Source organism: Chiloscyllium punctatum, chromosome 2 (assembly GCF_047496795.1).
Source record: "Chiloscyllium punctatum isolate Juve2018m chromosome 2, sChiPun1.3, whole genome shotgun sequence".
Lineage (NCBI taxonomy): Eukaryota > Metazoa > Chordata > Chondrichthyes > Orectolobiformes > Hemiscylliidae > Chiloscyllium > Chiloscyllium punctatum.
The window spans coordinates 47,508,330-47,533,900 of record NC_092740.1 but is presented as its reverse complement, the minus strand read 5'-3'; the positions used below and the strand labels follow the sequence as shown (position 1 = coordinate 47,533,900).

Here is a 25,571-nt window from a genome sequence, read left to right as displayed (position 1 = left end):
CAAAAATTTCCCTTCAATTGGTCTACACTGCATCATACCCACAAGGAACAAGTGCTGGATAGTATGATGAATACCCTTTTTTAATCCCTGCAGATGGTGCTGCTGGACAAGTCTGATCCTGTACTGAGAACCTTTCTCTTCAGTGTCCTAAACTAGCTCCTTCCTCAAGGTGGAACTATTCTTATATCTGACCCACACCTAGTCTTCTGTGACCTGCACCTAAAGGATTTCCCATCTTGGGGTTATCCTGCAGCAGTGATCAATTCTTGATTCCTCTAAACCATAACAAAGATAATAACTATCCACATTTTCTCTCTGATCATAAAATACACAGAATATAAATAAATTCCCATTATAATTCCAGGAGGATTTTAAATACTGGTGTATTAATCATTTAAGCCCCTCATACACACAGACTAAAATCCTCATGCCACTCATTCAAAATCCAAACTCTCAAATGATGTAATACATAAATTTAAAAATGTTGCACCACAATAAATTATTCGTAAGTTCTGTGAACAGATACAGTAGACTGACATTAAGAATTTTATTTCTACACTAAAATTTATTGATTTTGATAGTTCAGGTTATTGCTAGCACTTGGCTTTAAGTTTCTACTTGCCTATACTAAGCATATAAACAAACTTAAATTCCTGTACTTCATCTTGTGCACAATCATAACTCAGCATGGCATACATTAAAGATAAACTGTACAAGTGTCGCTTATGTGCCAAAGTGATTATACCCCAAATAATTTGTTCTGCAACTTTGCTGCATGAGTTAGAATCACTTTTGACCTGTTGTTGAATACATGCCTGTGATTGTTTTCTCACTTCACACTTTAAGTCGCTTTCACTTAGTTTCTACTGGCCTAATAAGATGACTAAGGTATAATACTGACTGTGGAAAAGTCTACCTACTGAACTATAGTTGGTGAAAGCAAAGCTGTAAATGGCCAATTTATGAGAAAATTACTGCCGATGCTGGAATCTGTACCAGAAACATCCTGGAGATCTCAGTAGGTCAGGCAGCGTCCATGGAGAGCGAGCAAGCTAATGCTTCAAGTCTAGATGACTCATCAGAGCTGACACCAATTTACGTCTGATTCACTCAGTTTGGTTAAGTATTTTTCACAACCTTCATCTACAAGTCATGTTTATAGGGGCAGCGCATGACTCAGTGGTTAGCATTGCTGCCTTACAGCGCCAGGGGCCTGGGTTCTATTTCACCCTTGGGCGACTGGTTATGTGGTGTTTGCACATTCTCCCCGTGTCTGTGCGGGTTTCCTCCAGGTGCTGTGGTTTCCACAGACCAAACATTTGCAGGTTAGGTTGATTGGCCATGCTAAATTGCCCATAGTGTCCAGGGGTCTGCAGATTAGAAGACCATGAGGTCTGCAGATGCTGGAGATCAGAGTTGAATGTGTTGCTGGTAAAGCACAGCAGGTCAGGCAGCATCTGAGGAGCAGGAAAATCGATGTTTCAGGCCAGAGTCCTTCATCAGGAACGTCGATTAGACTAGCAGATTAGCCATGGGAAGCGTAGGGTTACAGGGATAGGGTAGGGTGGTGGGTTAGTCTGGGTGGGATGCTGTTTGGAGGGTCAGTGTGGACTCTATGGTCTGCTTCCAGACTATAGGGATTCTGCGATTCTATGATTTTATTTTAATTTAAGTTGATGGCAATGTTATGAAAGATTGTTGATTTCTTGAAGTGTATAAACTATATAAAATGACTACCAAAACTTAAAATAGTAGAGCTCAGAATAAAATGATTAACACATTGTGTTAGGGTTTTCGAAACAAGCTCTTTGATATTTCTGGAATCTTTGGTAAATACATAACATTTCACGAGAAGAGAATTTAAAATCTGTTGATAAAATATGAAATTTAAGCACAGAAAGAAATGTTAAATAATCTGTCCTTTTAATAGGAGATTTGTGCAGGCAGCAAGATGTCCATTGGTGTTTATAATTTCTGATAGTGTTAGTGGAGATGGTGGTCATCGGTTACTCTTCCCTAAAGACATCCAAGAGGAATTGGGTATCGCTAACATAAGGCAAGTACTAACTCAGCAATTTAATGACAAATCATGTTTCGGTGATGGAGTATTTCTTTTGACTGGTTTAAATATGTGCTGCTGATCCTCTTATATGGTTTACACAATAAAATAAGTGCATTATGATCTGCAATTAAATTATTTCCTGGATGTTTTTTAAATTTCAACTTTTTTTCATTTTTAAAATTTGCTCATATTTCCACTTTTTTTTTTAACCGATCAGGTATTGTGGGCATTACTGGCTAGGCTAGCATTCATTTCCCATCCCCAATTAACATTGTAAAAGTGGTGGTGAGCTACCTTCAGAGGCTGCTACAGTCAATGGCAAGGGACCTCTAGGATTTTGACCCAGTGACAGTAGGGGAATGCTAATACTGTTCCAAGCCAGGATGGTATTTGGCTTGCAAGGTGTTGTTGCTACCCATCTCCTGATAGACATTGGAGATCATGGTTTGGAAGGTACTGTCAATGGAACCATGGGGAGTTGTTGAGTGAGCATTTTAATGCTGTCAAGCAACAGCAAATGGTAGTGAAGTCTCCAGCGTTGCTATTTTGGGCAGCAGGAGTTGATTAGCTCAGCTGGTTGAATGGCTGATTTGTCATGCAGAGTTGAGCCAACAGTATGGGTTCAGTTCCTGCATCAGTTGAGGTTTCTATGACAGTCTTTCCTTTTCAACCTCTCCCTCATCTGAGGTATGGTGACCTCAAGCTAAACCATCATTAGTTGTCTCTAACTAATGACAAAGCAGCTCTGTGGTCTGCTAAGACCTATGGAGACCAAACCTTTTATATGGTAGCTTTTTAAAATCCTGTCCTGCCTATGAACAGAACTGTTTGGATGGTATTTCATTTTTGCCAGCAATCTACCAAGTGTCTTTCCCACATATCAATTCTTCATGTGTGGCCTTAATCGTGGGTGTTAATGGGATAATCATTATGAAAGGCATTACAGCCAAGCAAAACATGAGAAATAGGGGCACAAGTAGATCACATGGCTCTTTTCGGCTTACTCTGCTATTCAGTACAGTCATGGCTGACCATGTGTCTCAACTGTACTTTCCACCCGGCTCCTTTATCCCTTGGTGTCCTGAGAGACTGAAAATCTACGTCTTTCAGCCTTGAGTCAATGTCAGTACCTTTTTGGATAGAGAATTCCAAAGGTTCACAGGTTTGAGTAAAAATAATTTCTCTGAAATGATCAATGCCTTTTCTGAGTCAGAGCCCCTGTGTTCTAGTTTCCCCAACTCAGACAGAACAATCTTGGTGTTTTTCTTATTTTCAGAAACTTGTGTTTCAATGAGATCCCCACTCATTTCATCTAAAACTCCAGAGAATATAGATCCAATCTATTTAGCCTCTCCAGATAGGACAGTCTTGCTGTCCCAGGAACCAATGTCGCGAACCTTGACTCTCCTTCCTCCAGTGCAAGTAAATCCTTCCTTGGATATGGTAGCCAAAATTGAAAACAATACTTGAGGAATGATTAATCAAGTCAAGTACAATTGTAGTAAGGCTTTTTTTTTTATTCCTGTACTCCAATCCTCTTGTAATTAAGGCCAACACATGATTTGTGTTCCTGATTGCTTTCTGTACCTGCAAGCTAATTTTCTGTTTTCCTTGTACAAGTATATGCAATCTTACTGCTAAAGTTATAACTTCTTGTTTGTCTATATTACGTTCCATCTGCCATGGTATTGCCCATTTACTTACTTAATCTAAATCTCAAGATTCGCAAGAGCTAACACTTGCTGTCAGTGTCGTCACTATGGATTGCACTGGCATCATCTCCATCAGCTCCTACATACTACAAGTGGAAAAACATCCAGTCATTTCTGCTTGATTTTAATTAATTAAATTGGATGTTAAATATTTTTAAAGTGAATTTCTAAACTGTACACTTCAACTGTAATAGCATTTCCTGATTTTTAAACCACTTTATCACTCAAAACAAAAAACATCTATCAGTCCCATGCCTGTTTTCCTGTGATGTTACACTTCAGCGCTGACAAGTAGAAACAAACTAAAAGTGGCTTGCTGCTGCCAGTTTTTAATCTCCCACTGCCCTTGTTGCACAGGTCCAGTCTCCCTGTCTGCTTCACAGTGCTGACTTGCTGCACGTTCCTACCCTGAAAATTATTCAGGATATTATTAATTTAAAGAAGGACGCTTATAATATTCCAAAGAATGGTAATAAGCCTGGGAATAGACTGTATTAGAGATCACTAGAAAGCAACCAAACATTTGATAAAAAGGGATTAAAAATTTAAGAGATTTAACAAGTATTTTTAAACAAGGATAATCTAATACAAACACTCATCTAAGACAATCCTTAATTAGCCATATTCCCTTCTGAGGTTTCATTTTTAAATGGAAAATACTTTTGTTGAAATATTAAATAATCTTTAGTGCTTTCCACTGTTCACCTGGGCGCAGTACTGATCTTTCCAACTCCTTTGGACTTAACTTGAACTGCTCTCTTCTGACTCTCTGCTTCTGGTTCATTAACCAACTCTTAATCCATGGCAATGTATTACCCCCCATTGCACAAGCACCGACATCGTATGTAAATCTTTTTTTGTACCATCTTCTTCAAATGCCTTTTGGAAATTTATCTACACTACATATTTAGCTACTCTTTGTCTACCTGCTGGATACATATACAAAACAAAACTAAATTTGTTAAACACTATTTCCTTTTCTTCAAAATCATACTTGCTTTGATTGTACTACAACTTTATTTTTCGAAGTGCTTTATGAAGACTTGAATAAATTCCACCATTTTCTTAATAACCAGTATCATGTTAATTGGCCTGTAGTAACCTGTTTTCTTTTTTTGTCTTCCTTCCTTCAATGGCCATGTTACTTTTGCGAACTTACGATCTCTGATACCATTCTATAATTGAGGAAGTGCTGTAAAATTATACCCAGTTCATCCGCTATCTCTACAACTACCTCTTTTAAAATCCTCAATATAAGCCATCATGTCCTGGAGATTTTAGCCCTTCAATTTCTCCAGTATTTATCTATGCTAGTATTGATTTGCTTTAAGTTACTTGCTCTTTATTAACCCCTTGGCGACTTTCTATTGCAGGATGCATTTTGTGTCTTCTACTGTGAACTTAGAGGAACTGTATTTGTTCAGTGTCTCTGAAATTTCCTCCCTTCTCATTGCTTATTCTGTCTCAACCTCTAAAGCGCTAACATTTACTCTTAGTACAGTACTTTTCTTTATATGTTTGTATAAGCTTTTACAATCTGTATTTCTGTTCATAATCTATTTTCCCTTTTTAATGAACTTTTTGGTCCCCTTTCATTGATTTCTAAAACTTCCCCAATCCTCAGGCTGACTTTGTTCTTTACAACCTTGTAAGAATCTTCTTTTAATAGACGCATAGAAGGAAGGGTATGATACTCACCTATTGAGCCTGCTACCCCATTCAGTCAGATCACTACTGATCATCTATTTCCATGCCATTCCTGCACTGTTCCCATATCCCTGATGTAATTAGTGTTCAGGAATCTCTCTTGATTTCTGTACCGAACATGCTTAATAATTGAGTTTCTACAGCCTTCCGGGTTAGAAAATTGCCCAAGATTCCTGACCCTCTGAGTGAAGAAATTCCTCTTTGTCTCAGTCTTAAGTGGTTTATCCCTTAACCTGAGACCATGTGTTCTGGTTCTTAACTCACCAGCCAAAGGAAACATGCATTGACTCTTGCACCCCTTTATAAGAAATTAATAGCCAGTATTGTTCTTCATAAGCCATTGCTGAATCTTTGTCACCAGCTTTTGCTTTAAAAGAGCATATTTTTGTCAAAAACAGTGAATAATTTCTTTAAATGTTTCTCGTAGTTTCTTTGCTGCCATAACTTTGAATTTATTTACCTGAGCGTTCAGAACTAGGTCTCCCTGCATGTCTGATCCTGTCTCCATCCAATACATGCAGGGCTAGACGTCACAAGTAACAAATTCTGCCCTTTTTTTTTTCTGTTATCCTTCTCCCAAGCTTGAGATTTCCTATCATCTTGTTCATTAGTGGCTAAAATGAGATTATTTTGGTTTTACCGAAGATTGAACCTGGAATGGGCTGGTCTCTATGGTCACCTAATAAAAATAACACCATTGTGAGGCTCATCACATGTTTATCATTGCATTCCTGTTGAATTCTAAATCAAGATTTTCCATTTCTGCCATGATCCATTATATTGAATACATTCCCCTGTTTTTTTTCTTTTGCCAGTTTTAATCCTGTGGCTCCCACAAGCATGTTAAAAGTTTTAAGTAGAATAGCTTCTCAAGAGGCTCGTAAGGTAAGTTTTAACACAAGGATTAACTTTTTTCAATATTTAACCTGACTTGTTGCGAGTGTTTGTTTTGAAACTTCTTTTTGTTTTGGGTGTCAGTAGCTCCCTGGTAAGTTGCAGAATTTATAGTAACAGAATCAGATCTCATTTGAGAATATTAAATTTGATTCTGGGCACTGTCTTATTAACAGTGTCTCAGGAATATACAGAGAAGAACAGCAGAGCTGATTCCAAATTTAAAGGAGATTAGATTAGATTAGATTAGATTAGATTAGATTACTTACAGTGTGGAAACAGGCCCTTCGGCCCAACAAGTCCACACCGCACCGCCGAAGCGCAACCCACCCATATCCCTACATCTACCCCTTACCTAACACTACGGGCAATTTAGCATGGCCGAGATGATGTTTGAGAAAAAAAAAATCAATGTTCACTATTATACTAGGCTACTTAATATATATCCACATCTCAAATCAGAGCTGTTTCAGTAATTACAAGTTGTTCCTCCATATCCAGCAGTACCTGGACTGAGCTTTTGTGGAGCAGAGAATTTCCCAGACCCCACATTCTATATGGAGAAAGTGAGGACTGGAGATCAAAGTGGAGAGTGCGCGGCTGGAAAAGCACAGCAGGTCAGGCAGCATCCAAAGAGCAGGAGAATCGATATTTTGGGCATAACCCCTTCATCAGAAACATCAGTACCTGATGAAGAGCTTATGCCTGAAATGTTGATTCTGCTGCTCCTCGGATACTGCCTGGCCCACAAATTTTATATGTTGTCACAAAGCTGGTCCCTTTTTTATTCTAACTGTTCCTTTTCTCAAGGATACAGTGTCCTTGGTTTTTTTTCAGAGGGGTAATAAAACGCTCCTGGTGCTGATTTAGACTGGTTTGGTACAGAGATTAAAGGGATTGAGAGGCCTTTTTATTTATATGTAAACAGATGAGACTTCAGCCCAAGGTGGTGATGTTTTAGAAGTGACCTGTATAATGGAAAGGAAGTGGTCAGCTCTCGTGCTGAGCAGTTCAGTCCAGAATTAGTTGGGAGTTCAGCAGTGGACTATCAGGCTGTCTCTCTTTCTGCTCTTGTAACTTCAACCTGTAAGCATCTGTTCCATTTTTTTAAAAACTGTATTTTAAGAGGGTTTGCTTATTGGGACTGTTGTGTATATTCGGAACAGCATAATTTAAGTCGAGTTTGGATCGACTGAGTTCTGTAGGGGTTCATTATTATGTTCTTTGTGTTTCATTGTGTAATTTTGTGAATAGATTTTTTCTGTTTTTAAAACCTGGTAGTCAACCTCGCGAACTTCAGGTAATTTTCCAGGTAATTTTCACTGTACATTTAACCAAAACAAATCGCAAAGTTTTGGTCTGGGCTGCTTGCTTAAGACTGTTATAGCCTAGGCCAGACCACTCAAAACAATGTCCAGTACAGTTTAGGCTCCTGGCCCAAGCCACTTCTCCCCCACTGAGACCAAAGCTCGGTTTGTGCCTTGTGTTGCTTTTCTTTCTGGCCATCTTGGCCTTCACTATTTGTTTTCTTGAGAAAGCTGAGGTTGGAGCTGAAGGACAAATTTGAGGAGGCACTTCCAATCACTAGCACCTCCTGGTGGAGTTCTGAGTTGATAGGGAGGAAGGAATCTAACCATGTTTAAATAGTAAACCCATTCTATAAGTCACGGTAAACTGGATAGTGACTTCTTAAAATTAACCTCCAAAATTGTGAGACAAGTGCTGACTTAAACTGAAGTACTGTGAGCACAGGCACAGTTTACTGGACCAGAGAGTATCAGATAACTGAGGTACAAACTGTACTTGAATATTCTTGTTGAAGACCTTTTTTCTAAATGTGTTGTAAGAATTATGTTTGCAAATCCTTTTCAACTTCGCCTTTATAACTTATATTTGCTAAGTTAATTAATTGTTGATTTGCAACTATTGCTCAGGATGAGGATTGTTCATGTGAGGACTGATATTATTGACAGTAAGCAAGAGACAGTCAGTTGGTTAGTGAAGCTGATGTTTTTTATCCAAATAAAAATAACAGATAAAATTTTCTTAATATCCTGCAATGCAGAATGATGGAAAGACTGCTGTTCCTGACAAAACTGTACTGGAGTTTCTCTGTAAAGGCAGTGCAGGAGATATCAGAAGTGCAATAAACAATCTCCAGTTTACATCAGTGAAAGGTAACTATTTAAAAGGGTAAATTGAGAATAAATTAACTGAATAAATGGTTTACCGATACAGAATTAGTGATTGGTAAAAATAAAACTGCAAAATTAAATAATTAAATGTTAATGAAATATATTTTGTGTGGATTTTAAAACCTAGCATGTCATGGCATTGAAGGGCTGAAATCTTACAGCACCATAGTCTTCGTCCTCATCCTCTTGCCAAAAGATCAGGGTGAGGAGCTCTGCCAAGGAAGGAAATTGTTGCCATATGACCATTTATTAACCCACTTGTCATTAATAAACTGATGGTAGGACTTCCTCTCTTCAGACAGGAAGTCCTGTCTCAGCTGCTGGCCAATCTCAGACCAGCAACTGTTCAATACTGGCAGTATCACTGAAAGTGGTGGCAAATGCTAGACTGCACTCAGCACTTGAGCTGCACTGGATCGAGCTCTGCAAGTAACTGAGTGTTTCTCCTGATGTTCAGGTGACAGGCCTCAGTTGGGCAAGAGATGGGGAGGTGGGTGGCCATGTTTGAGAGGTCATGATTAGGGAGGAATCTAGAGGCCACATGGCTTGGCCATGTGGAATGTCCTTCAGAGCCAAGAGGGCCTATTAGGAAGGTGTCCCTCACCGCTGCCACTTGTTAAGCACAGGATGAGGCCCCTGGTGGTGATTAATTGCTCACTGAAAAACATCAATTGGATCAGTGGTGTCAGTCAGTTATACCACCCTACTACTCGTAACATTGCAGCACGAATGGGGTGGTGGTGGTGTGGGTGTTGGTGGGGGGGTAGAAAGTAGATGGTGGTGGATAGGGCAACTGATTCTATATTTTACCCCTCCCACCTTCAGAGCCATTGGTACAGGATCACACAAGCGCTAAGTACATCAGAGTGAACTTCAAAGTTTAACTGGTGAATATAAACAAAATATAATTTGTGAATTTCCCATGGGAATTACTATCAAGTGTAGTCTTCCGGTGATGCAGTTACAGATGATATAACCAAACTGTGGATCACAAGTTTATTCAACCCTTTAAAGTTGTGCATTCTTTATTTTACAATATGCTGCATGTTTTGCTAGCTCACTATAAATAGGATAAAGCATTCAATAAAAAACAGAAGTAGAGTTGTTGGAGCAGAGGTACAAGACAGGTTGAAGCTCTAGGAGAGGCAAAAATGAGGTACTACACCACTAAGTAAGAGTTGCAATTGACATATGACCTCTTTATGTGGACATCTTAAATGCGGACACAGGAATTTCTGAAGGGAATACTTACAAACTCTGTGCGCACAGATATATACTCTATTTAAGGAGATTGGAAGTTTGCCCAACCATACTTCGTAGGAAAATTCAATGTTTTGAGTCAATTATTCTATGGTGAGACAGGAACATATATAGCAGGTATGATTGATTTAATCCTAATTGAGCTAGGAAATTTAAGAAGCAATCAGCTCTGCTTCTGACCACTTAGTGGTACCTGCATTAAAGGAATCTGAAAATTGTACGGAAACAGAATCCCAATGAGCTGCGGTTGCATCTACAGTAAAAATAGCTGCCACTGTGAGTTGCCTAAGTTATACTTTTAGGATTGGTGACTCTTTTTTTCAGGGCATCATGGGCTTTTGGTGCTTGTGAAACCATATTCCAGTATGAGCCCCTACTTTTAGCAGGAAGGAAGAACAGATTAAATTTCTACACAAGATTTTTATGAACAATGATGTAGTATGGTGTCAGTTGTTGTGTCTTTGTAACATGAGTCACTCCAGTGATAAACTTGCTGAAACTGCTGCTATTATAAATTGTTCTCATGTGCTGAAGGTAATCAATTTTAAAATGATATTCCCTATTTTATTCAATTACCTTCTACATAGTAGCTGCTTCAGATTTCTACTGCAACGTATTTCATAATTGCAGATTCTCTGCATGTATATCTGTATACACATTAAACATGGTCATCTTCTGACAACTCAGGCTGCCCATTGGAACTGAATTCAACACAGAATCATAAAGGAAAAGTGTTAATAAAAGCAAGCACGTCTTCAAGAGGCAAACGTAAAGAAAAGTCTTCAAAGGTAAATGAAAAAGGAGGTGGCCTGCACACCATTGGAAGCAAAGACCAATCTCTCTTCCTGTTTCGAGCTCTGGGAAAAATAATCTATTGCAAACGTAAGTTGAACAAGTTTTTGACAGCTTCTTTCAAATCTGTTTGCATGTGTCCAATCTGCTGTTTTCTACAATTTGATGTGGGATGAAACTGGATCTCCTGAGGTCTTGTTGCTTGTACAGGATTCAATGTATTTATTATCGAGCAGGCTTGTTATCCTATTTTGAATAATATATTAAATTCCTAAATTAAATGGATTTACATTATTTTTAAGGCCTCAACATTTAATTGATCGAAGTAGGCATATCCTGAGGTGAATTATGACTAACTGGTTTCTTCTTGAGTCAGATTATCTAAAGATTATTTTGCACTTATAATGTTACAAAGTATGATATGGGGCAGTAAGAGGTAAAAGGGCAAGTATTACAATTTCTGCAATTGCATGGGAGGTGCCATGAGGGTAAGGATGACATAGTATAAGGAGTATAAGAGTAGTCCAGGATGTTATGGATGGAAAGGTTCCTGCAGAATGCTGAGGCAAGAGCAGGCAAAGATGAATTGGGAGGTGGTAGAAATCGTGGAAGATGATCTTTGAATGCAGAGGCTACTGTCATGGGAAGTGAGGACAAGAGGATGCCTGTTCTGGGAGGGATGGTAAGGGATGAAACAGAAGTGATGGAAATGTCTGACATGGGTGAGGGTAGTTGCAGGAAATGGGTCAGACAAGTCTGTGGGCCCTGTCAGTTAGTGGATAGGGTCCTTGGTTAAGAAAACCGATGTCCAGAAGCACCCCTGTGGCAGGTGTCGTAATTGGAACAGGTAAGACAGAGTACTCTTAGAATAGAATGTAGTCCTTACCGGAAGCAAATCATGATGACCCATGGCCAAGGTAACTGAGTCAGTAGGTTTCTAATAGATATTGGTCCTATCTCCAGAAATGAAAACCGAAATCAAAAAATGGTGGATGGATCAGATGAAATTGAGGGAAGGATCAAACTTAGAAACAAAACTCATACATTCTCTAATTCTGGAGGAGAGGAGGAAGGAACAGCAATAATATTGTCAATGAACCGGAGAAAAGTGTTTGGGTGTGGGGGTTGGTGGCGAGTGTCGGGAGCAAGGTCTGCTCCACATCACCACTTAATCTAAATGCATATTCAATTTCTTTAATCTATTTTAAATGTGATTAAATATGTATCAAAGAAAAAGAGAGATCCTATAAAGTGGCCAAGAGCACTGGGAAATCAAGATTGGGAAGGCTACAAACACAAAGGATAACAAAGAGAAATAAGAAAGGAGAGGATCAAATATGAAGGTAGGCTAGCCAGTAATATTAGAAATGTTAGTAAAAGTTTCTTTCAATACATAAGAAACAAACGACAGGCAAAAGTAGACATTGGGCCACTTCAAACTGATGCTGGAAGGCTAGTGATGGGAGAGAAGGAAATGGCTGGTGAACTTAATAAATACTTTTGCGTCAGTCTTCACAGTGGAAGACAAGAGTAATATCCCAACAATTAAAGGGAGTCAGGGGGCTGAGTTGAGTATGGTTGCCATTACAAAAGAGAGAGTGCTAGAAAAGCTAAAGGTCTTAAAATTGACAAATCTCCAGGCCCTGATGGGCGACATCCTAGAGTTCTGAGGGAGGTGGCTGAGGAAATAGCGGAAGCGTTGGTTGAGATCTTTCAAAAGTCACTGGAGTCAGGGAAAGTCCCAGATGATTGGAAGATCGCTGTTGTAACCCCATTGATCAAGAAAAGATCAAGACAAAAGATGGAAAATTATAGGCCAATTAGCCTAACCTCAGTTGTTGGTAAAATTCTAGAATCCATCGTGAAGGATGAGGTTTCTAAATTCTTGGAAGAGCAGGGTCGGATTAGAACAAGTCAGCATGGATTTAGTAAGGGGAGGTCGTGCTTGACAAACCTGTTAGAACTCTTTGAAGAGGTGACAAGTAGGTTAGACCAGGGAAACCCAGTGAATGTGGTCTACCTAGACTTCCAAAAGGCCTTTGATTAAGGTGCCACATGGGAGGCTGCTGAGTAAAGTGAGGGTCCATGGTGTTCGATGTGAGCTACTGGCATGGATTGAGGATTGGCTGTCTGACAGAAGGCAGAGAGTTGGGATAAAAGGTTCTTTTTCAGAATGGCAGCCTGTGACAAGCGGTGTCCAGCAGGGTTCAGTGTTGGGGCCGCAGCTGTTCACGTTATATATTAATGATCTGGATGCAGGGACTGGGGGCATTCTAGCGAAGTTTGCCGATGATACCAAGTTAGGTGGACAGGCAGGTAGTACTGAGGGAGTGGGTAGGCTGCAGAAGAACCTAGACAGTTTGGGAGAGTGGTCCAGGAAATGGCTGATGAAATTCAACATGAGCAAATGTGAGGTCTTGCACTTTGGAAAGTAATCCATGCTTGTATTCTTTTTTCCAAAGTACAAAGGGATCTGGGGGTGCTAGTCGAGGATTCTCTAAAGGTAAACATGCAGGTTGAATCTGTGATTAAGAAAGTGAATGCAATGTTGTCATTATCTCAAGAGGGTTGGAATATAAAAGCAGCGATGTGCTACTGAGACTTTATAAAGCTCTGGTTAGGCCCCATTTAGAATACTGTGTCCAGTTTTGGGCCCCACACCTCAGGAAGGACATACTGGCACAGGAGCATGTCCAGCGGAGATTCACACGGATGATCCCTGGAATGGTAGGTCTAACATATGAGGAACGGCTGAGGATCCTGGGATTGTATTCATTGGAGTTTAGAAGGTTAAGGGGAGATCTAATAGAAACTTACAATACATGGCTTGGAAAGGGTGGACGCTAAGAAATTGTTTCCGTTTGGCAAGGAGACTAGGACCCGTGGGCACAGCCGTAGAATTAGAGGGGGGTCAATTCAGAACAGAAATGCGGAGACGTTTCTGCAGCCAGAGAGTGGTGGGCCTGTGGAATTCATTGCCGCGGAGTGCAGTGGAGGCCGGGACGCTAAATGGCTTCAAGGCAGAGATTGATAAACTCTCGCTGTCACAAGGAATTAAGGGCTACGGGGAGAATGCTGGTAAGTGGAGTTGAAATGCCCATCAGTCATGATTAAATGGTGGAGTGGACTTGATGGGCTGAATGGCCTTACTTCCACTCCTATGTCTTGTGGTCTTAATTGCCTTTTTTTTGGAGGGGGGGTAGAAATGTTTTTGTGTAGTTTTCCTTGACAAGTCAATTTTTTAATGATATTGATTTATCCTCCACTTATCAGAAGGAAGTCCTGACTATATTAGTAGGATTCCTCACATGGTCTCACTTCGTCATTGATGATGAGGATTTTCTGAGAGAAATACTAAACGTTTTTTCCATATCAATTATGCATTAATAAACTTTAAAAAAAAATGTTTTCCTGACTTCACCAGTAACATTAAAATAAATTTAAACAGACCATGTAATTTGTTTTGCTTTGCTTTATTTCATTACCTACAAAAGAGAACAGTGACTACTTCTGAAGTAACCTAGTGGAAAGGTTTGAAATGACAAGTCATATGGTGTACTATACAGTGCAGATCTTCTTTTTCTCTATTTTCTAGATTCAGCATAATGGCAGAATCTGGAGTTGACCACATTTTCCTTTTGTGACTATTGATGGAAGAAATACATTTTTTAGCCATTCTGCAATATTCCTTCCTGACGTATGTCTTTTATAAATTCATAAGATTCTTTGCCGTTATCCTTTTGGTATTGGCTCAATTGATCACACTGTGTGCTCTTGATTTGACAAGATTCCAGGTTCAAGTACCATACCAGGGCTGGAGTACAAAAACTGAGGTTGGTAGTCCAGTGCAATTCAGATGGAATGTTGCACTCTCAAAATACTGTCTTTCATTTGGGACATTAAACTGAAGCTCCCCTGTCCATTTGGCTGCACATAAATGATCCTGTGGCACTGTTTTGAAAAGCTGGGTTATTCCAGAGTCCTGGCCAATTATTATTCCTCAATCAACATCACAAACACAGATATTCTAGTTAATATCATACTGTTGTTTGTTAGTGTTTTATGTGCTTCCTATATTACAACAGTGACTATACTTCATTAATTGCTAAGTTCTTTTGAGACATTGACCATTAAAAGCACGATCTGAATGCACATTATTTTTAATCAACTCTCCATTTATTTTTAAGTACTTTACTGTTTATCGATTTGCTGGTTTAGATTAGAATATGTTGTACATTTGAATTTTAAGCACTATCTGCTGTGTTGAGTTGCTGAACTGAATCAGAGAGCCTTCATTTACATAGTGCTTCTAACTCAGAATCCACACCTAAAACCTGAGACTGGTTTTTCATTGTGTGCTAATAAGTCTACTATATATTTCTTGCATTTTCTCTTTGTTTCAGTATTCCTTTCTTTATTTTGGTAAATTAAGACTTGACCTGTTGAATGAGCCCTGTTGGCTTGCGTTTACATAGCAATTAGCTTTTATTTTTCCATGTTCTCGCATGAGATGGTAGTGTTTGAGATCCATTTCAATAACTGCTTATGTTAAACTAGAAGCTGTAAGACATTGGAGGAGACTTTGCAGCTAATAGAGTCTGCTGGGTCATTCAATAATATCATAGTTGACTGCAGCACTCTGTGGTAAAGAATTTCACAGATTCACTAGTCTTAGAGGAAATTAGTCCTCATTTCTGTTTGAAATAGGTGATCACTTATTCCTGAAGAATGGCTCATGCTTGAAACATCAATTCTCCTGCTCCTTGGATGCTGCCTGACCTGCTGTGGTTTTCCAGCAACACATTTTTAACTCTGATCTCCAGCATCTGCAGTCCTCACTTTCTGCTACTCTGAGATTATGTCCTCTACTCCTAGACTGACCCATAAGGGGAGCCAAATTCTCGATGTTGACAAAACCCTGTAAGAACCTTGTATGTTTCAATGAGGTCAGCTTTCATTCTTCTAAACTGCAATGACTACAGATCTAAACCTACTTAACCTTTGCTCATAAGAAAATTCTTCCATATCTGGAACTACTGGTTGCTTCACAGTATAGTAATTAGAAATCAGGGACTGAACCAAAGAAATAAACACTAAGATCAAAGTGTTTTCTTTTTTTAAAGAGACAGGGAGGTAGAAGTCAGAGGTCTTGTAAGATGGAAATCCATTGCCTGAGCCTGAGATGGAGAAAGAATGAATGGTAGGGTGAGAATGCACAAGACACCAGAATTGAAGGGTCATTGTAATATTTGTTAGTTTTTATCTTTGTGGATTGAAATGGGAAAAGGACTAATTTGGAAACCAGATTGTGGAAGGTATTCTGCACTTTTTAAAAATGGATTATCTAACACCTGGTGTAAGTGCTGTTTGTTTGAGCATTGGGGAGGTTAACTGCAGGTGAGTGAGAGCCAGCAGGTACACAAGAGATTTTTCCAACAACAGGTAGGTGATTGGTTTGTGAAGTGGTGCTCAGTAGTTCATAACCAAAGCCTTCTGCTTGCCCACACCAGTGTAGTTTACAGAAAGCTGAACAGCTTGTGGGTATGAATGTTTTGCAGGAGCCATCAGATCTCCAAGAAGGAAAAGGCTTCACTTAAAAACTACCTTTTTATTTATTCACTCCGTGATGTGGGTATTGCTGGAAGAATTGCGGAAGAGTCACTTGACCTGAAATGTTAACTCTGATTTCTCTCCACAGATGCTGCCAGACCAGCTGAGCCTTTCCAGCAATTGATGTATTCATTAACTTTCTGTCGATGTTGCATTTTATTCCAATTTTGAAATGGGTATCTCTCAAATTTGTGTATTTATGTTTGATCAGTTTTCTTTTCATGACCAATTTTATTTTTAAGGAGAGCCGCCTAATGACTTGGATTGGAATCCGTTACCAATCCATTTATCTGAGCATGAGAGGGATCCACTTCTGATCAATCCTGAGGTAAGATTCATCCTTGGCAAAAACATTTGAAGCTGCGGGAGGGCAGTACTAAATATTCACGTGCTTTGTATTGTTTCTATGTTTGTCGGTTCGAATCTTCACCATTTCCCAAACTTCCATTTCAGTTTTGTGTTGGGCATTTAGGACAAGGTACTATATAAGGAACGTTGGAACTGTTTACCAGTTAACAGAATAAATTCTTGGAAGGGCATAGGTTTAAAGAATAAGTTGGTAAAATTTAACAAAATTATAGCGTAATATTACATCAATTTGTTGAGCTTGTTTTTTATATGATTCATATTTCAGGAGGTGATTGAGAATTCACACATGTCTAAGGAGCTATTCAGTCTTTATCTTCATCAAAATTATCTTGACTTCTTCAGTGAAATAGAAGACATTGTACGGGCTAGTGAATATCTTAGTGATGCAGATTTCTTAACAGTAGACTGGAACGTAAGTAACAAACAGATGCATAGCAACACATTGGTAATAACAAGATGACTTTTTGCTTTTAAAAACCAAATTTATTTAATTACTGCAAATTCAGGAAGCTTCCTGTGTTAATATGCCATTTAGTCTGTAATGTGCAGCATTATTGATCCCTTCACAAATGCATAATGGATTTGTACTGAGGCCAGAGCTGTGGTGGTTGGCTGCACCAAGGTCTTGTCTTGTCCTGAACCTGTTTAGCAAGGATAATAATTATAGCAGTTCAAAATCTGCAATTTGATTGGATTTATCACAAGGAATTTATTAGTGACTTCCGTTGTTTCCCATTGCTTAATCGAAAAGATGTTTGTTTGTAGATTTTTGCTCAGGAAGCTTGTACAGGAGTAGGCCATTCATAATCACTCTCAGGTTAATAGCCTGTTTCTGCTTCCACCCCCACCCCATATCCTTTTAATCCCCTTAGTCCAAGTGTTATGTTCAACTCTCCTTGAAATCATAGAATGTTTTGGCCTTAACTGCTATCTATGGTAGCAAATTTCACAGGCTCACCAATCTCGATGAAGAAACTTCTTATGTCAATCATTCAACTGTTTGCCTGTGACCCCTGGTAATGGGCTCCCCATCATCAGGAACATTGTTTTGCACCTACCCTATCCAGTCCTGTTTGAATTTTAAAGCTTTCTAAGAGATTCCCCCCCTCTTTCCCCCCCGCCTCTTCATTTGTCGGAACTCCAGCAAACATAATACCAAAACTGATTTGAACCTCTCCTCATACATTTAGTCCTGCGTCAAGGACTGGCATTGATTAGAGTTTCCATGAGCTTGTGGCTTTCGTCAGTCAGTGGATGTGAGGGGGAATGTTGTTTTGAGGACCGGAATCAGTGGAGGGGTATTGAGTGAAATTTCCAGCGTACATTGTTGCATTCAGTTAAGTGTGTGTGTGTGGGGTGAGGAATTTATTTGCATGCGTTTGTTTGTTAGGCTTATTTTGGCATTGCTCCATGTAAATCCAGTGATATTGATTAGGGAATTGTTGCATACTTTTGACCTTTATGTGCTACCAGGGATATCTAAAGAAAACAGCAGCCAAGCTCTAATCAGAGTCTCACTCAGCCATGTTGGGTTGCAATTGTGCCTTAATCTCTGGCTCTCCATATGCAACTAACACTGGAGCTGGAATTTTCAGGGTATCGTTTCAGAGTCTTTAAGGAAAACATAATTTTATTTGAAAAGTACACAAAATCAACAGCAGTCCTACAGAAAAATATAAAATAAAACATCATTTTGATTGTGGATAAATGTCACTATGAATTTAAAAAGTAGACAACACCAAACGTGGCCAAAAGAAGCCCTCCCTGCAGTTGTAATGCACTCTGGGCAGGCGAAGCACACTGAGAATGGGGCATATGCTCGTTAGTGGAAGAAATCCCAGCCTCAAGATTTGCTGGCCAATCTAATTAGCTGGCAATCCTAGCAGCACCAAAACACAGTGGGTGCTGCTGGACTGCAAACAGGCCTACACAACTTTGGAACCTGAAGGGAGGTAACTCCCAGGCTTTTAGAGCCGTATGGGTTCTAGCAGCCTATGAATGTGCTCAAGAAGAGTGAGGGTGCTGGTTTGAATGGCAGGCAGAAAGGGAGATGGTGAGGCATGATCTTGGCAAAGAGGGAAGTGGTGGTTTTCCAACAGGTAGGGGGTCACTCCAAATGACATGTAGCTGTCGCCTTCTCTGTTTGCAATTGTTTAAAAATCACCCAGCCCATTCCTGCCCCTCTGTCAACACCAATTGTTTTATAGCTTAGAGTGTGTAATATTCCCATTAATTGGCTTAGTAACTAGTTCACATGAGTGTCAATTATTTATTTAACAATAGTACTTGGATTGATCATTTCAGTATTGTTAGGGTGGGTAGAACGCTGATGAGCTGAATTTCCCCCCTTTGTATTTCACTTGCTTCCACAGCAAATACCTGCTGGGCCAAGGGGCTATAAATTCCAGCCTACTATATTTGTCATTTTAACAGAATTTATACGTGACTCCTCTCACCAAAAACGTTCTGTTATACCTTTTAACCAATTTTCTTCATCATGTCTAAATAACTATTTCAACTTCAAATCTGTGTTCTTTCAAATGCACTTGGAGAATTAGAGGTCAGACTTCACCATTTCTATATTAGACATTTGAATTTTTGTCCCATGTTTTGTTCAGACTAGTTTGTTGTGTAATCTGTGGTCTTCGTTTATCTGCAGGCAATTTGTGTTGCTTCAGTGATGTTTTTTACAAGGGCTTATTTCCTTGGAAATTGGAAGGCAGATAAAGTGTTATGTTCATGTTTTTATTCAAATTCTTTGTAGGTGGGAAAATAATTTTAAAGTGAGGAGGCAAGAACCAAGATTAAAGGTTGTTTCGTATGCAAATTGTCGAAGGTAGCAGGGTATATGTATATTATTTAATTAATCTGCTCCGATGTATTGTGACACTCCTTGGTTGCCATTACGTTCCAAGTTAGGACATCAACCCAGACCTTTTGACCCAGAATCAACATTGGTTTGGCCCAACATTGGTATAGTGTCCAATTCTTGGCACTGCAACTTTGGAAAGATGTGAATTCTTTTGGTGAAGGTACAGAGAAATTTACTAGAACGGTTCAAAGAATAAAGTATTAGAGCCACAAAGATTGCCTGAAGAAGCTGGCATCATGCTTTGAAAATAGAAGTGTCAAAAAAAGGTTTGATAGAGGTGTTTAAAATCACGAAGGGGTGTCTTGTGACACAGTGGTAGTTTGCCTATCTCTGAGCTAGGAGATCTGGGTTCAAGTCCCATTCACTCCAAAGCTGTGTACTAACACCTCTGAACAAGTTAATTTGATTAGATTAGATTACCTACAGCATGGAAACAGGCCCTTCGGCCCAACAAGTCCACACTGACCCTTCGAAGAGTAACACCCCATGACCCATTCCCCATATCTACCCCTGACTAATGCACCTAACACGATGGGCAATTTAGTGTGGCCAATCTATCCTGACCTGCTCATCTTTGGACTGTGGGAGGAAACCAGAGCACCTGGAGAAAACCCACGCAGACATGTGGAGAATGTGCAAACTCCACACAGTCATTCAAGGCTGGAAATGAACCTAGGTCCCTATTGCTGTGAGACAGCAGTGCTAACCACTGAGCCACCCATGTTAAAATCAAGAAAAGTTTAGTTAGAAAAAATAAAGAGCATCTACTCTAATTGGCTCAGTGGCCATTAACCAATGGTTATAAATTGAGTGCTTTGCAAAAGGACTGGAGACATGAGGAAAAGCACTTGTGTATATCAGGTGGTTACAGTTTGGAATGCACTGACTGATGGGATGGAAGATACTCAGTCTTCACAGGAAATTGGATAAATTCTTGGAGAAAGAAAAATTGTTAGACTGGGTGGGGTAAGTGTTTGCTTTTTGAAAGAGCTGTTAGACCACATGGCCATTTTCAGTGCTGCACTATATAATTCTACATAATTGGAATGCAGATATATATTTTGCATTATATCCTAACTTACAGACAAATAAAACTGAGAAAATTGGTCATGCTTATGGTCCTTTCTTACTCCAAATTTTAATGAACCTATTTCTCTGTATATTCAATGCAACTTCCTTAGAATCGTTCAACAATGCAGAAATATAGTACGTCTGTTGCTGCAAGAGGGTTGATTCATGCTAACAAAGCTAGAGCTCGAGCTAATTGTAAAGGAGGAGCTGGCTTCAAACCTTTACACAAACCACAGTGGCTCTCAATAAGTAAAAAGGTAAGTGTGGATGTTGTTTCGCTGACTAAAACTTATAAATTCTGGTAGTGATTTATTATCCAGATACTATTTGGTCAGTTGGGTTAAGTCTCTGTGGAATGTGAATGATGCAATCCAGCAGGAATGTACTTGTTGCAACAATTCTATTTCATGAATTTCTTGGTTATGTTACTTCATGTTAGATTGCAGTTACATGTTTTTATGCATAAAATATCTGTCTTTCTGTTGTTCCAGTATAAAGAAAACTGTCTTGCAGCCAAAGGATTCTTTTCAAATTTCTGTTTGGCACCATATTGCCTTCAGACCCAGCTATTGCCATATCTTGCTCTATTAACAAATCCCATGAGAAGCCAAGGTAAGAAGCTGAATATTAATGGGGTAGTGGAACTTTGTTTTCAGCAATACATAATTTGATGCAGAGGTTGTACCAACCAGGCATATCAGTTGTTGCATATGTATGTTTGAGGAAATTTGTCTATTGTTATTTTAATTGCCATTTATAACTTTCAAACCAAAATCTTCAGAAACAGGAGGGTGCACGTGTTTTTTTAAATATTGTGTTGCTTGCAGAGTCTTTTAATTTGAGACTAAGTATGGAGCTCAGTCTAAATGCGGAAAGTACTTCCACTCGGACAGGTTGGGTTTTCTCACAGGATTATGTCCATCTCAGTTCTGCATTTTTGTGTGCAGGTGAAACACAAAATGTTATGGGCAGAAAATCCACCACCCCTACTGGGAGCTTTCAGGCACCATATTTAAATGCTGCCTTTTCCCAGCTGTCTTCTATTAGTTGGCTAATATTTATGCATACTAATATACTACCTCCAACACCATGAGCTTATTAAATAGCATAATGTGCAGTACCTTTATCGATGCTTTCTGGAAATCCAAATATATTGCATTTCCTGCTTTCTTCATTATCTATCCTACGTGTTACCACCTCAAATTCTAAATTTGTCAGGCCTGGTTTCCACTTGGTGACTATGCTGACTATGTTTGATCATATTATACATTTTTAAATGTTCTGCTATTACATCTAAGACTCTGAACATCTGTATTGAGAGAATGTTCAGCTGTTGTCCTATAATTAGTGTTTCCTTCCCATTTTAAATACAGGTGTCCGTTTGCAGTTTTTCAATCCTCAGATTTTTCCAGAAGCTAAAGATTATTGGAATATTCCTATCAGTTCTTTCACTATCCCTGTAGCTAGTTCATGTAATATGTGTCCCATTAGGCCTAGTTGTAACAGTTTTAAAAACTGTTATCACAATCTACACTATGATTAAAATCACCCGTATGAACCTACATCACTTTTACATTCCCATTATCATCTAATCATCTGAATTATTCTCAATCCCACGGAATAGCTACTGTCAGGGAGGCTATGGGCTATAGCTGCCACTGTTGTCTTCCCCTTTTTTTTATTTCTTACATCCACCCTTAGAACAATGCATCTTCTGACCCCAGATCTTTCATTCTGCAGTACTTATTTCTTCCTGTACACTCAATGCTATCTCCTCTCCTCTTCCCTGCCACCCCCTTTCTTCTCCCCCCCCCCCCCCCCACCCCCCCGCCCCCAATCCTTTGCTTCATGCCTGTCCTTTCGAAAAGTCACTTACCCCTAAATATTTGTTCCCAGTTTTGATCTCCTTGTGACCATGATTTTCATTACAGCTATAAGATTGTATCCATTTACATGTACTTTGTTATTCATTCATTTACTTTCTTTGGAATATTACAAGCATTCAGAGCCATTAATTTTGCCTTTTTAGCATGTTTTCCTCTCTAGACCCCATTTGCTGTTGTTTTTCTGTTCGTACACTGTCCCTTCCTGACCCTAGCTGCAGATCTGCCTGCAGGAGGATGTATGATGTATATGGTTGAATTCCTAGTCATGTCAAGATGTCCCTGGCATTGCATTTCCCTTACCAACAAGTAGTTGCAAAGCCTTTATTACATCCTATCTCAGCAGAGCACTTGACAACATTGAAGATCCTCTTCTCTTCTTGCCCTGCATTCACATGTGCAGCTGTAGGCCCTTGAGCCCCATGTCTTGGTTCCATTAGGTTGTTATTTCTCCTTCTCTTCCTCCTTTTTGATTTGACTTGCTATTGTTGCATGTACCTTGGTACAGGTGAGAAGCTTTGTTTTTGGTGCAGTACAGACAGATCATGTCATACAAGGTGCATTAGGGTAATAGAACAGAGGGAAGAATCCCTTGTTTTGGTTGCAGAGAAGGCACATAAAGAGTGAGGTACGTTTAAATTTAAAATTGAGCAGTCCATTTAGAAGTCTGATTAACAACGGGGAAGAAGCTCTTAGTGTATTTAAGCTTTTGTATCTTTTGCCCAATGGAAGGGGTTATAACTAGGGTGAGAAGGGTCTTTGATGACATTGGCTGCCTTCCTGAGGCAGCAAAAAGTTAGGGTGGAGTTAGTGGATGGAAAGCTGGCTTGCATGACGGACTGGGCTGTGTTCACAACCCTCTGTAGTTTCTTGTGGTCCTGGGCAGAGCAGTTGCCATACCAAGCCATGATGAACCCAGATAGAAAGCTTTCCATTCTGCATCTATAAAAATTGGTAAGCATTTTTATGAACATGCCGAATTTCCTTCTGAGGAAGTAGAGGCATTGCTGTGCATCAACATGGATGGATTTGGACAGATTGTTAGTGATCATCACTCCTACAAACTTGACACTCTCTCAACCATCTCCACCTCAGCACCACTGAGGTATGCCCTTCACCTTGCTTCCTGAAGTCAATGACTGGCGCTCTCAATTTGCTGATGTTGAGGGAGAGATTGTTATCTCTTCCTCTGCCACCCACAACCACACAATAACCACATGATACAGCTGTTTTGGCATGGAAGTACTGATCTGTGAAGTTATAGCAGAATAATTGTTTCCATGTCAAATGTTCGCCGAGTTGGGAAGTTGATTTGCAGACATTTCATCCCTTGGCTAAGTGATATCTTCAGTACTTTGGCACCTCCTGTGAAGCAATGAACTGTCTTCTGGAATTTATTTGGTTTGTTCGTGCAAATTCCAGTTGCCAGTTCTGGTTGTTCATTGTCATGGCTGGAATATTGGGTCTAGGTCTGTGCTTTTGTTGATGGAGTCAGTGGATGAGTGCCATGCTTCTAGAAATTCTCTGGCTGTCCTCTGTTTGGCTTATCGTATGATCATTGTGTTGTCCCAGTCGAATTTGTGGCCTTGTCATTTTGTACCTAGCTGCATTAGAATGTACACTCGGAAGTAACAGACTAACCAAAGAGACACACAGTAAGCAGTCAGTCAAACCATTGTATCCTTACCAACAAAGAAAAGACAAATGAACAACCTCGACACCAAAGAGAAAATTCCGAAAAAACAGTCAAAAATGACACGAGCATAATCATAATACCAGTGGGCAAGGGCAGTCATCATGGACAAGACTGAATATATTCAGAAAGCAGAGAAACTACTTGCAGATACCACCACCTACCTACAGAGAGAGTGTGACCTCACGCCACAGCTAACCAATAGAATAAATACACTACAGAATCTACAAAAAGAAAAGGACTAATATCCAGTGTGGACCGACAAAGGATAAAACCAGAAAGCAGCAACACCCAAGATTTTACGGATTACCCAAAGCACACAAACAAGATATATCACTTAGACCCATAGTGGCACTCATAGTCATTAGAGATGTCCAGCATGGGAACAGACCCTTTGGTCCAACCCGTCCATGCCGACCAGATATCCCAACCCATCTAGTACCATCTGCCAGCATCTGGCCCATATCCCTCCAAATCCTTCCTATTCATATACCCATCCAAATGCCTCTTAAATGTTGCAATTGTACCAGCCTCCACCACTTCCTCTGGCAGGTCATTCCATACATGTACCACCCTCTGCTTGAAAAAGTTGCCCCTTTTGGTCTCTTTTTATATCTTTCCCCTCTCACCCTAAACCTATGCCCTCTAATTCTGGACTCCCCAACCCAAGGGAAAAGACTTTGTCTATTTGTCCTATCCATGCCCCTCATAATTTTGTAAACCTCTATAAGGTCGCCCCTCAGCCTCTGACGCTCCAGCCTGTTCAGCCTCTCCCTGTAGTTCAAATCATCCAACTCTGGCAACATCCTTGTGAATCTTTTCTGAACCCTTTCGAGCTTCACAACATCTTTCCGATAGGAAGGAGACCAGAATTGCACACAATATGCCAACAGTGGCCTAACCAATGTCCTGTACAGCCGCAACATGACCTCCCAACTCCTGTACTCAATACTCTGACCAATAAAGGAAAGCATACCAAATGCCGCCTTCACTATCCTATCTACCTGTGACTCCACTTTCAAGGAGCTATGAACCTGCACTCCAAGGTCTTTGTTCAGCAACACTCCCTAGGACCTTACCATTAAGTGTAAAAGTCCTGCTAAGATTTGCTTTCCCAAAATGCAGCACCTCACATTTATCTGAATTAAACTCCATCTGCCAATTCTCAGTCTATTGGCCCATCTAGTTCAGATCCTGTTGTAATCTGAGGTAACCCTCTTTGCTGGCCACTACACCTCCAATTTTGGTGTCATCTGCAAACTTACTAACTGTACCTCTTTTATGCTCTCATCCAAATCATTTATGTAAATGACAAAAAGTAGAGGACCCAGCACTGATCCTTGTGACACTCCACTGGTCACAGGCCTCCAGTCTGATAAACAACCCTCTACCACCACCCTCTGTCTTCTTCTACCTTTGAGCCAGTTCTGTATTCAAATGGCTAGTTCTCC

General features: G+C 39.8%; 1 protein-coding gene across 1 annotated transcript in view; it reads left to right on the top strand.

The window, feature by feature from the left end:
• Window positions 1-25,571, top strand: part of rad17 (RAD17 checkpoint clamp loader component) — a 62,384-nt gene that overhangs the window by 21,620 nt on the left and 15,193 nt on the right. The window contains exons 8-15 of the mRNA XM_072582131.1: window positions 1,931-2,056; window positions 6,297-6,366; window positions 8,441-8,552; window positions 10,518-10,712; window positions 16,475-16,560; window positions 16,867-17,013; window positions 20,655-20,801; window positions 21,036-21,156. Coding sequence (XP_072438232.1) covers window positions 1,931-2,056; window positions 6,297-6,366; window positions 8,441-8,552; window positions 10,518-10,712; window positions 16,475-16,560; window positions 16,867-17,013; window positions 20,655-20,801; window positions 21,036-21,156 — 1,004 coding nt within the window. The remainder of the gene's footprint in view (window positions 1-1,930; window positions 2,057-6,296; window positions 6,367-8,440; window positions 8,553-10,517; window positions 10,713-16,474; window positions 16,561-16,866; window positions 17,014-20,654; window positions 20,802-21,035; window positions 21,157-25,571) is intronic.